The sequence below is a fragment of the Ciconia boyciana genome, chromosome 4, assembly GCF_034638445.1.
Source record: "Ciconia boyciana chromosome 4, ASM3463844v1, whole genome shotgun sequence".
Classification (NCBI taxonomy): domain Eukaryota; kingdom Metazoa; phylum Chordata; class Aves; order Ciconiiformes; family Ciconiidae; genus Ciconia; species Ciconia boyciana.
Window position 1 is genome coordinate 91,751,108 of NC_132937.1, and position 12,179 is coordinate 91,763,286.

The 12,179-nt window shown below is 44.8% G+C and overlaps 1 protein-coding gene across 3 annotated transcripts in view; it reads right to left on the bottom strand.

Moving 5' to 3' along the window:
• Nucleotides 1-12,179, bottom strand: part of MUSK (muscle associated receptor tyrosine kinase) — a 54,444-nt gene that overhangs the window by 5,521 nt on the left and 36,744 nt on the right. For 2 of the 3 annotated variants that reach the window (XM_072859683.1, XM_072859684.1), the window contains 3 exons: nucleotides 9,258-9,433; nucleotides 3,711-3,900; nucleotides 3,175-3,366 (listed from right to left, as the gene is read on the bottom strand). In XM_072859683.1, coding sequence (XP_072715784.1) covers nucleotides 3,175-3,366; nucleotides 3,711-3,900; nucleotides 9,258-9,433 — 558 coding nt within the window. Of the gene's footprint in view, nucleotides 1-3,174; nucleotides 3,367-3,710; nucleotides 3,901-5,131; nucleotides 5,292-5,631; nucleotides 5,721-8,817; nucleotides 8,842-9,257; nucleotides 9,434-12,179 lie in introns of all 3 variants that reach the window. The other variant, XM_072859682.1, reaches the window with a different exon arrangement.

Sequence of the window (12,179 nt, forward strand, 5' to 3'; positions counted from 1 at the left end):
ATTTGAGATTGTGTTCTGTCCCCCATCTTCCTCAGCATCACAGCTCGGTAGTTTCTGTTAGATCATTAAATGATGCAACTAACATCTACTGAGGCTGGTGGAGACCTACCTTTACCCTATCCTTTGGAGAAATTTGTATGTGAGAAGGAGAGTGCTCTGAATTGGCCGGGGCTGGGTTTGTTGTGGTTTTTTTTAATTAACATCCACACTGTTTTTCAGCTATATTTGAGACAGCAGGCTGAAGAAACACCCTTTGCACTTGGAAAGAACATGAGGGGACTTCTGTCAGAGAAACTCCGACCTTAGGGACAGCCTTGTCTCTTGCAGAGATGACGAGCTGTGCCTTTGCAGTGGGATCTACTGGCCTCCTAGCAAAGACCCCACACCCAGACTTTTAGGCAATCCTGGGCTTCAGGCTTAGCCTGGACCATGCAGCTCCAGCTCTGGGAGAAAACTTGCATGCTGGTCTGCTGCTGGAACCGCACAGGGCTGCTGCCCTGGTGGCATGTGGGGCCAGCGTGGTCCTCCCGGGGGCAGAGGATTCTGAGTCGGCCATCACGACCCAGTTGGGGTAGTCCTGAGCCAGGTCCTGAATCTTGTTTTAAGGACATCTGTTAGGGTAACTGGTTACTTCCTCATCCTTTCCAGTGTGAAGCTGCCCCCGGTGAAGACGGCAGCCTTTCAGGAGAAGCTAGTAAATGATAGCCAGACACTTCCTGTCCTAACATGTTGCTTGACCCAGGAGTGAGTAAACACTGAATCAGGACTCACAGCAAGCCAACTGGCAAAGGCATTGCTGGCACCGTGCACAGAGCTGTGTTTACGGGAGAGGGAGAAACATGAGACCAGGAGAAGTAAGAGGGTTGCTAAACTTAGCTTGAGATGTCCATTTAACACACGTAGACAAGTACATTTTATCCATCTGAGATGGGAAGGCAACCATTTGAGTTGTGATAGCTTCAGTAACCTGGAGGGATGCACAGCTGGTGCTACTGGATCAGCAGTCTGCGCTGATCTGCCAGCGGTGCACAGAAATGCCAGTGGCTTAAATGTTCCCTGGAAATATAAGGCCTTGGAGGGACTTTCGATAGAGATATCAATAAAAATAAAGAAGCCCCTCAGAAGCAATATTTCTGTGGCTCCTTCCCTGAGCCACAGAGAGCAGCCATTTCTCAGGGTATGGTACTCTCCACTTTGCAAAAGCTGGCTAAGATGTGTTGCCTTTTTTTTTTCTTCTCTTTTTCTCCCAGTTTCCACTGACAATAGCAAAAATTAAAATTGCAGCATTAATTAAATTAATGCAAAAATGCAAATTGCAAAATTTGCAAAAATTTGCAAAAATGCAAAAATTAAAATTATAATTAAAAGAAATTGCAGCACTGGGGTGGATGAAATCCACATAAAAGGTCTCTACACCACTTTAGCACTTGCTTAACCCAGCGCTTTAGTGACATTTGAATGCGCTTTGAGAGGTCCTGATAGATGTGGGTGAGAGTCATCTACAGCTCAGAAAGGTCTGTGTAGCACTTGAATTATATTTAAGGTCCCAGCACAGGGCCAAAGCAGTACTTGGCAGGAAGACTGCCTGCCCTGCTTGCACACCCGCAGCGTGGTGAAGACCCCCGCTGCGCAAGCGGGAAGACGATGCTCCGCAGGGCATCCCGAGCAGAGACCTCAGCTCTACCATCCGCAGGGCATCCCGAGCACTGTGCTGGGGCTGGGACGAGGGCTGCCCTGTGCCCCTGCACCGGCTGGCCTGCGGCACCCCAAGCACAGCTGTGGCGCAGCTCCTACAGCCTTGTTCTCATTTCAAGCTCAGACGCGTTCGGCTTTGCCATCCAGGGTAACAATCAATCACAGGCTAAGCATCTGTGATTTTCCCACTGCACACGCTTCAAACTTTGTTATTTTTAGCTCTCTCTGTATTAAAGAAAATAAGTCTGCATTTCTTCCATTAGAAAAAAATGCATCCCTTCATTAGAAAAAAAATCCATCACAGCTATTGAAACTGTTTCTCCGCTCTAAGACATTTAACCTGCGTGTAACTCATTTCCTAGCAGATACATCAACAGCATAACTATAAACATTAAAAGTACCTGCAATTATGACTGCTTTTTGCAAGGAGAGTCCTTTGTCTTTGAAGCCAATGGGAGCAGTTCCACCAGGCAGGTCTTGGCCCGTGGTGGGACTCTGAAACTCCCCTGGTTTTTTTAAGGTCATCATACACTACTCCAGATACAGCTACAAAATCAGCCACATCCCAGACTTGCTAACTGTAAAGGACAAAGAAAACCATCCTGAGTAAACATGGAACTGGACGGTCTATCTACTTTCTTTCAGGAATTTGGGGATAGGATTTTCCGAGGAGACCAGTACTGGTCAAAGACTGTCCTGCAAAAATTAAGGACTCTGTCAAGGCTAACATGATGCCCTCCATCCACCTCAGTCTAGGCAGGACTGGGTTCGTCTCTGGGTTTTTCAGTGAAACATTTTTCACATTTGAAGAAGTGCATGATCTCACCTCCCGTGAGATTTAACAGAACTGGGATCTCATCTAATACCTTAAATTTAGAACAGGCAACAATGGCTGCAAATTCCAAGAATAAAAAATGAGTGACTAAAGGGGACATACACAAAAAATATTGTTGGCCTAAGTGGGTTGGGTTTTTAGGGGATTTTTGGTTTTGTTTGGTTTTGCTACTGAATCAAATGGAAACTGGGTCAGGACCTAACTGTAGCATGAGACATTGCCCTCTGTGGTAATTACTGGCCAGTGTTGGCGTTATAATGGAGGACACCACACACTGACAATTTGCAAATACTGGGAAATGCAAGAATTTCACAATAGGTCACATGTCACAGGCAATACTCTTGGCAAAAACAGTGAGGATAAATTTAGCTAAGCTTTTACACCAGACTTTGGTATGTGAGTAAGACATTGCCTCTACTAAAGAGAAGAACAGGAGAGTAATTTGTGACAAAAGTTTAACAAATATCAACAGAAAGCAGTGCACAACAGAAACAATTATTCAAGCCTGAGTGTACCATTTGGAACACATGCATTTGATTTTGGTTTGAGTGAACGAATTTCCAGTGCCCAGATAAGTCGTTGCCCAACTGCCAATTTTTCCCAGGTACCTTCAGATAGAGAGGACTCACACACAGGCTTCTTACCTTGCTTGGAAGACTCTCCCAAATGCTCCTTCCCCGATATCTCTCACGTATTCAATATTGTTCCTAGGATACTCCAGGCTGAGCAATTTTGGATTGAGGAGAAGGGGCATCCGCTGGTACATCGGGTTGGGGTGCAGCCGGTCCAGGAGGAGTTCGGAGGGCAGAGTGGTGAGCGTCGGTGTCTCTGACTCTCTGAAATGATGGAGCAGTTTTCAGTGTGGCTGGTCAGCATGTGCACAGCCCCCAGCCTGGAGATAACTATCTGGATCTTCACTGGGGCTGGTTTCTTCTGGGATGGAAAAGGAAGGTGCAGCAGGGCTGTTGAAAGAGCCTTGCAGCAAGGCGTCATGCCACGTCCCCAAAACAGCCACCAGGCCACCTTCTGCTCTGGCACAGGGATTCGCCAGAGCTTGCACACGCAGAGCAGAGAGGCTTGCTCCCCCCCTGCCAGGCATTCGCAGCACTATGATCTCAGAAACAGGCAAGCTCTCTTTCAAAGCTGCATTTGTTGCCTTAAATTAAGTCCCGACCTTTACCTTTTTTTGTTTTTCCACTGCTTTCGCCGACGGCAGCAAACCAGGGTGATGCTGCCAAGGATCACGACCAGGGCAAAGCTGGAGATGATCGAGATGATAACAGTCATGGAGTATGTAGGGGAAAAGGGAGGAGGAAGGGGGAGATTTGGATTGTCTCCATTTGGTTTTCTTGTTCCTAGTGATAACGATGCTGTAATGCAAAGAAAATCAGAAGATTATGCCTCTGGTAGTTTATAGGGCTTTCTCTAAGAGGTATTTATGGAGTCGGCCTGATGTCCTGGGAATTACTGACATTACAGATACAACCGTATGACTGCATGACAGAACCATACTAGGGAAGCCTGGTTTGCAGGAAGCAAAACCCATTTCTGCTTGCCAAATGTGAAAACTCTTCCTAAAGACAAAAACAGAGTTCCCATTGAGCTGGGAACACAATTTTGGTAAGGAATGTTTGCAAGAGTTACAGATGGGAGATCACATCTGATGGTCTCAACAGTATTCAAGTATAGGAAAGATCAATGGTCTACAATGCAGACCACAATGTATCATGTGTCCTAAAAGGAATCTGCAGGGAGGAGTGTAAGGCCAAGTAAGTACACAGTGATACTTTCCTGAAATATCCCCTTGCCTCCAACAATTTGCATCTCAGTGTCTTTATGGGGCAAATATCGTAAACTAGTGTAAAATACATTTGGCTGTATCATTAGGAAAAAAAATAATAATATTCAAGTAGCCACCTGCTGAGTACTTTCTGAGACATTCTAGAAAATGCTAATCTGTACATGCAATGATTGAGAACAGAAAGAAATTTAAGGCCAGCTAAACTGATACTGACTTGTGTTCCCTTAAGTCCACAGCACCCCTGTTCTCTGTGTAAGCACAATTGTCTTATTTCCAAACACTGAGATCCAGAAACTGTGCATCTTGTATTAAATATGTTTCAAAAATTGTTCTGGTCTTTGAACAAGAAATAACAGAAAGATTTAGCTTCAACATCACAGAGCGAAGATGTTTCCATCTTTTTCAGATCTGCTTTTAGTTAGAATTGGTTCTTATTATTGAAAAAAATCACCAGAAGCAAAACAACTTTGGCAAATAAGGCTGCAACCTTCCTACCTTCTCCTCAAAACACAGTGTGGCAAATCCATTGCTCATAATACCACAGGAAATTTGATTTCATCCTTTGGCCTTAATATAATCTGGGGCAGGGTGCTCAATTTGCCTATCTTCACTTTCCCATCTTTAAGGTGAATGTTACACCTTCTGGTTAAAGATGCTGAGTGAATCTATGAGAAGAACCAAGACTGGATGAATCCAGAAGACAGAACAGATCTGTGTGGCCGTGAGTGCTCAGGATGCAAACACCCTGCATGGCCCCAAAACAACCACAGTGGCAGAAATCATAAATTGCGGTTGCCTACCATCTCCACAGGGAGACACGCTGCAGTATTCCCAGGTCACAGATGGGTCTTTTGTGTAGCACCAGGGACGTTCATTCTCACCTCCTGGATTGCGGCAGTAATTCTCAGCATCAGACAGCTCAGGGAAAACCTGAGGAGTCCTTCTGTGCAAGTGGGGAGCCTTGAGGGAGGAGACAAATTCAATTAGTGTTTCAGTATAATTTTTCCTGCTCGTATTAACAAAACCAAACCAAACAAAACAAAGGATCAAAGAAAGGCAGAGGTAAAACAGCTTTTCAGTAGCCTGCCAGAATGACAGAGAATGCATCTTGCCACAGGAAGGGAACTTGCAGATTAAAATATGAAGAGGGTGTGAAACACCAGTGAACTCAAGAATGAAGGCAACCTGTCCCCTGCTCAGCCCTTCCACTGGGACTGGGCTGCCCGGCTCTGGGATACTCTTTGGAAAAGCAGACCACGAGCATGGCTCTCCGTTCGGTGGGTCTCACACTGATGCGCACCTGGTCGCTCCACTTCTGGCAGGGAATGCCGGAGGCCGTGACATTGGCCCAGCCCTGGTAAAACTGGCCATTGCCGCTGTAGCAAGTCCCTGGGGAAAAAAAAACCAAACATGGGGTCACGGCATCTCAGACCATGTCCTGCAACGGGGACTCAACAAGAGTCAACTTCACGTCGTTACACGAGAGCATGTGGCAATTAGCAACAGATCTGAAGTGCATAAAAGGACCAGACAACTGCAGTCAGGGAACGGCTTAGCCTCCTGTTCGCACTTAAATGGATTTTAAGCTCAATATATAAGATCAAATCTGGTAAAATTCCAAAAAGGGAACTGGAACTCTTTCAGATTGAGAAAACAGGCCATGTGCCTGCGATGGTTGCGCTGCATCTACCCAGTTCACAACGCTTCCACACAGAAGGTGCAGAGCAGAAACACAGTGAAGCCACCCATGCCAAAGCAAGGCAGAAAGCAAATTGCAGCACTGGTTGCATGATTCCCAGCCTGCACTCTTACAGGGGCACTAACAGGAAGACACCCACACTCCCGGGGTAGGTAGCAGAGGGCTGAGATTCATAAAGTCCCATGGTGGTATCCCTCCTCCCTGCCTCTGTACAGTGCTTCTCCTCTTAGGCTGAATGTTTGGAAACTGCCTATGGTTTCCAGCATGCATGGAAGCCACACACTGAAGGCAACTACAGATCTGAAGGAATAGTATCAGTATAAAATAATATTCTTTGTAATGAAGAATGTATAGTTTATTTTCCATACACAAGGCTTACTCCAGCTGCAGAAAAATTAAGCAGAAATTCTTGAGGGGACTTTTACTGTGGGAATATGTTCCCAAAACATAAACGTAGACACCACCTGGCCTCATAGGAGACTTTAATGCATGCTGGCATAATCTAGGAAACAGGAAGACAACAGAGGAGATGCAGCCTTACACACTTTAACACATGCTAGCTAATCTTACATAAACTCTGCTGACCAGGGGCTAACATTCTGGTTGATGGCATGCATTAGGGTCCACTGCATTATTAACCTTGGTAGATAAATTAACAAGCCAGCAAACACTGTTGTCATAATTTTATTTTCTATTGTGTTCTTAAACTTGCAGCTCAGAAAAACAGAGGAAACCTGACCTGTCCTAAAATAAAGATTTTTTTTAAGCAAATCTTTTTCAGCTTCTTGAAAGCTTTGTATAAGTTTTGATCCAAGTTCGAGACAAAGGCTATGTGCTTTAATTTATCCTCACAGATTATCCTGTTTCTCCTGTAGGAGGAACACAGTAAATGCATCATGATGACTATCTGTTCTTTTCTTCTTGCATCACCCACTGTACTTGGAATTGTGGTTATGGGTCTTTTATAGACCCTTAGCTTTCTGAACTTTCACCAGGCACCAGGCACTACATGTGGGTAGGTAGTGTCCAAAACACAGGATCAAGTTCCTGTAGCCCAAGGTGCGCAAACACCTCAATATAGGAATGGCCGTGGACTTCACGAGCACACTTAACCTACCACAAATGCAAAGTAAAATGCTCTAACTTGGACTTCTTTGACTGATATGTAAGCTACCACGTTATGCCTCACATCTGCAACAAGCTAGCAGCCCCCACATGACCAGCACCTGGAGCTCTGCAGAGGTGTAAAATCTTGTTAAGCTGCCATAGAACATAGCTGTGTATCTCAGCCCAGCATTTTAAATGTCTCACATTCAAAGGCAAGGAAAGCAACGCCTGAAACCTGCCTCATGACTGAGCTAGTAACCAACATGAAAAGAACTTATGCACAGATCTGAAATAAACACCAATGTGATACCTTAAAGGAGCAATGTGGAGAGCTTTAGGGGCAACAGCAACACTAAGGAAGCACCCCTGAGTCCTTGGTGGTCTGGAAAATGCAGACGCTCTCATACATGGTCTTGCTACAATGAGGACAGGTGGTCCAACTGGGCTTTAATTAATAACTTTGATGGGCAAGCTAGAAAACAATTCGGTTCATACTCCCCAAACCTTTGTGCATATAACAGTGACTCTAAAGCAAAAAAGAGGGGGCAATCTCACTAAAATGTTACTGTTACGTCTCCCTGATTCATGACCAAATAGTGCACTTCTGTGCAATGCGACCCTGGGAAAATACTGTGAAAGCTGAACAAAAAGGTCACACATCTACACAGGAGACAGAGGCCAGGTCCTGAACTTGCAAACATCCAAGAGAAGGCTGAAACCATCCCATGAATGCACCACTCATTTTGTAGCATCCCTCCCTCGTGCTCCCTTCCCCAGGAAGGGGATGGCTGCAGCCGGGGGCTGTAAGGTTGGGCAGTGCTGCTGGAGTGCTAAAGCGCTTGTCTCCCAGGTGTGCAGCGCCGGACACCTGAGGCTTGGGTGGCCAGGTGGAGCCAAGGTCTTCCCATGAAAGAAAATTCCCCAAAAGTCTGGATTTCACCTTTTCCACTTTCTCTCTCCACGCAGAAGGTGCCTGCCACTGCCGAACCTGCAGACCTCGCTTGCTCAGAAGCATGGCAGGAGGGAGGCACTGTTCTTTCTTTTTCCAATGGAACAAGTTCAGTGGCTGAGCTTTAAACTGCAGTTGCATGTCGGTTGGAGGAGCTGGATATGCATGTTTCAGCTGTGACCAGCAGCAGGGCAGGAGGCCAACAGAAGTCACAGCAGCGCCGCGGGGGATGGCTGGGTCTTGCCGTTGGTCATGGGGTGGTCATGCAAGAAATAGCCGGACTTCAGAGATGAATGGAGGAGAGTGCTGGGGCCTTTTGGGCAATAAGGTCTTGCAAGGCCAGCCTGATGTAGGTAACCATATCAGTAACAGCAGATAAGGCTGGGAAGACCTTGGTAGCAGTATCAGAAATACCAAATATGGGTAAAGCAAAACTAGAAGCAATGGGTAGAATGAAGGAGGAACAGCTGGAGGGGACGGTACCACCTAAAAGCACCACGCCTCTCTAATCACCTTCAACAGTTACCAGCCCATGTTCTCCCCAAGCCCTGAAGAGCTGCAAATGTGTTTCCCCATGCCTATGATGTGGAAGCTCAGCCATTCCCTGGTAATAACCTGGATCCAGCCAGCCAGGACCAGAGCAAAATACAAAAATGCTGTGCAAGCTGCATCTTCAACAAAGAATATCATGGCCACCTCTAGAAACACAAAGCCTGGAGCAGTCTACTTACTGGTTATATTCTCCTTCTTAAAATCTGCAAAAAGACAAGAGAAGACATAAGGAGGGATTGTCCAGGATGTGATATAACTGGTGCTTGCTTAGGAGCATGCTATGGGAAAAAGTTCTTTCCTAGCTGTGCTTAAGCGGCTTGTTCTTTGCAATGGCACCTGAATGGCAATTTTGCCATCATTAAGACTGATTTTGGCAATGAGGTTGTTATGACCCTCTCAATAAAGAGCCAGGCTTTATTTGCTTGAGGGATTTTTCCTGCACCCGTCAGACGAGACAGGCAAACAGCCGATGCGGCTGTCACAGTGCCGTGCACAGGTGCTGACAGGACAGTATCCACCGTCAGCCTTTACTTTAGTTGTAAATTATGGATTGCATCCTTCCCCCCTCCCTCACCAAGAACACAGCTCTCCGGACAACGTGCTGCGTGTGCCAGCTTACCGAAGAAAGGGATGTGGGTGCAGGCGCTGGGGTCCTGGTGCAGGCTGGGCAGCCTGTTGCATTCTGGAAGAGTGAGTAGCATCAGCCCTGGCTTGTAAATCCCCTTCTGAGAGTTTTCCTCCATTGAGAGCCATTCCTTAAAGCAGTAGAGATCCTTTACAGCAAGGCAATTCTCTCTACATTATTTTGCAAAAAACAGTGAAATACAGCAGTCAATGGCTTGATAACAATGGCTGCACTTAGCAGTGGTGTGCAGGGGTTATGCAGGCTGACAGAAATCCATTAACGGGGCTACACTTCTTTAAGCCACTCTGTCTGGCTCATAAACCATAAAGGAAATTCTGTATAAAATGTAACAGCTTCCTTTAGGAAACCCACAAAGCTACATTTTTAATGAAGCAGGGTTATGCTCAAAACACAACACACATCACAGTCTGTGAGGAGTTCGTTCCCATCTTTTCCTACACATTTATTGTCATCTTCTACTAATAAATATCATGTCTGGAAGTTATCTTAGCATTTTTCAGTACATTCTAAAAATCTCACCTGTCTTCTGTAAATTGTACATTAAAGTGTCATCTATTAAAGACAGAAGGTGAGCTGCAATTCTTAATCTTCTTAAACTAAATATTTGCCTGTATTTTTAATCTCACAGAGTCACCCATCCAATTTGCTTCTTTTCTCCACAGAGACCTTTCAGTCCCTTTTTTATCTGTCAGCTGTCTGCAGCAAGGCTTTCACAGTGCCTGGCAAAACAAGAGACGGAACTGTCTCCTACCTAATGTATTACCTCCATACCAACGTGAAACATTCACTGACAAGAATTGCTTTGGATGTTTAAATGTTCCTTAGATCAGAAACTGTTTGTGAAGAAGGCCAAGGCAGATATATCTGCTCTAGCAAAAAAAAAAAAAAAAAAAGAAACTATACCATACATTTTTTTCTGCTTGCATTTGTTTGTTTGTTTGTTGCATTAGTCAATTTATCAGTTATTTGCTTATTAATATACTCATTCTTGAGAGCCTGAGTTGCAAAACCAGCTTTGAAGTCATGTGCGGAGATTACTTTTCTGAGCTCAGCTGAAGTCCTTTGTGGATCCACATCCTTTCTGGCCACCACGCCTGCTGGCAGGTTTGGGAGAGGACACATTAATGCAGAAGGGTACTGCTTGGGTCTGCGGTGAAGGTTTTAGCCAAATACATCACGTGATGGGCTGATGTAGTTTCTTTACTTATAGTCTGCCAACAGTTTTGGCAAGATTAGATGGCTATGCATTTTGGTGATGACTACCAATGCTGCAAACCCTCTAAAGCACCTGAAGGACAGAGGCCATTGGGAATTCTACCAGGGCAGCAGTGTTTCTGCAACAGCAATGCATGCCCTTCAAGTCTGCCAGCTGAAGCCATCAAAGCCCAGCTGCCTTGTGCTTGGTTTTAGCCAGTGCTGGTTTATTCCTGTCTCACTTCCATGAAAGCCAGAATGCAGCCAGGTGGTGTAATTTATCTTTTTTATGTTAAACATGTGGAACGGGAATGACCTTCTGAAGTAAAGAAATGTTTAGCTAGGGAAATGAGAAAATCTTGCATTTGAAGTGCTGGCTGACGCTTGGGAGATCTGGACTGCATTAGCTGCCTTCACTCCTGAAGCCTGAGCATCCTTAAAAAAGCCCCTTATTCAGTGTGCAACTGCAAAATGCAAAAGACTCTTCCTCTGCAATCCTGTCCACTCCAGCATTAAAGGCAGGTTATCTTCACCCACATATCCACCCTGGTGAGGCAGCCAGAGGGAGGGATGGTCAGTATCCTCGAGCTGGGTTCATACCATTGTTATAACACTTAATCCTGAGCAGCAAGAGCTTGATGAGATCATATGCAAAGATTACTTCAGATTATTATTAGAAATTTTATGTCACGTAAATGACAGACGGACAAAGAACAGTAGCAGCAGAAGAGGACAAGTGGGCCAGCTGCATTTTAGGGACCACAAAGGACTGTTTAAGGGGAGGTGGGGACACATGGACCCAACCAAAGCAAGACATTTCCCAACACAAGACTGTTCCCTGCAGCCTGGTCATTTCATATCAGCAGTGTTTGAAACAGAAATTGAGGTTTTTTCTTTTGTTATCACAGAAGCAGCCAGTGGTAAAAGGCAGATGTAATCAAGAATTATGAAGTGAGAGATCACTTTCCCTTAAAAACAGGAAAACTCTAATTTTAATCAAATTGCATCTTAATTTACATGAAGTGAAATCTTTCCCATGTTGTTTTCTTTTGTTTCACTTCATCTTGGTTTACCACCTGATTATTTTTATAAAAGCTTTACTTAGGCTGTTTGTCAGTTGTTTTTCTTGCTAGCTAGCTTCCAAACCAAAATGAACATAAAAAATGACAGGGGGAGAGAAAAAATGGTGCAGAGAATAAATAACAAGACAAAAACACATGGAAATATGTCAAGGGAAATATGCCCACCAAAAACTGGGAGAATTCTCTGGCCTCTGAGATAGTTAAATACTCATCAAGTATTTCAGCTGTAAACTGGTGTAGTCTAGCCAGTTTCTGCAGAGAGGTATAAAGTTGTCAGTAAAAAGCAGATAAGATAACTGGAAAGTAACCAAGACCATGTGAAATGTGTTCAAGAGCGCCCAGAGGTCTCAACTGTTCAGAAGTACGTATTAGATGTCTGAGTTATCAAAAGGAGTATTGGGAACAGGAAACAGGAAGGATGCCGTTCCAGGGCTCTTGTCATGAAGAAAGCTGCATTTAAATCTGCATTAAAATCACGGGGAAAAATCATTAAAGGGAAAAAAACATAACATTGACTCATGGATTTGAAGAAAAATGATGTCAGGCAAGTCCATCAAGATTTAGACATATTTACAAATGCTGTGCCTGTTAGCTCGAGATCAAGTGCAGATTTACACTG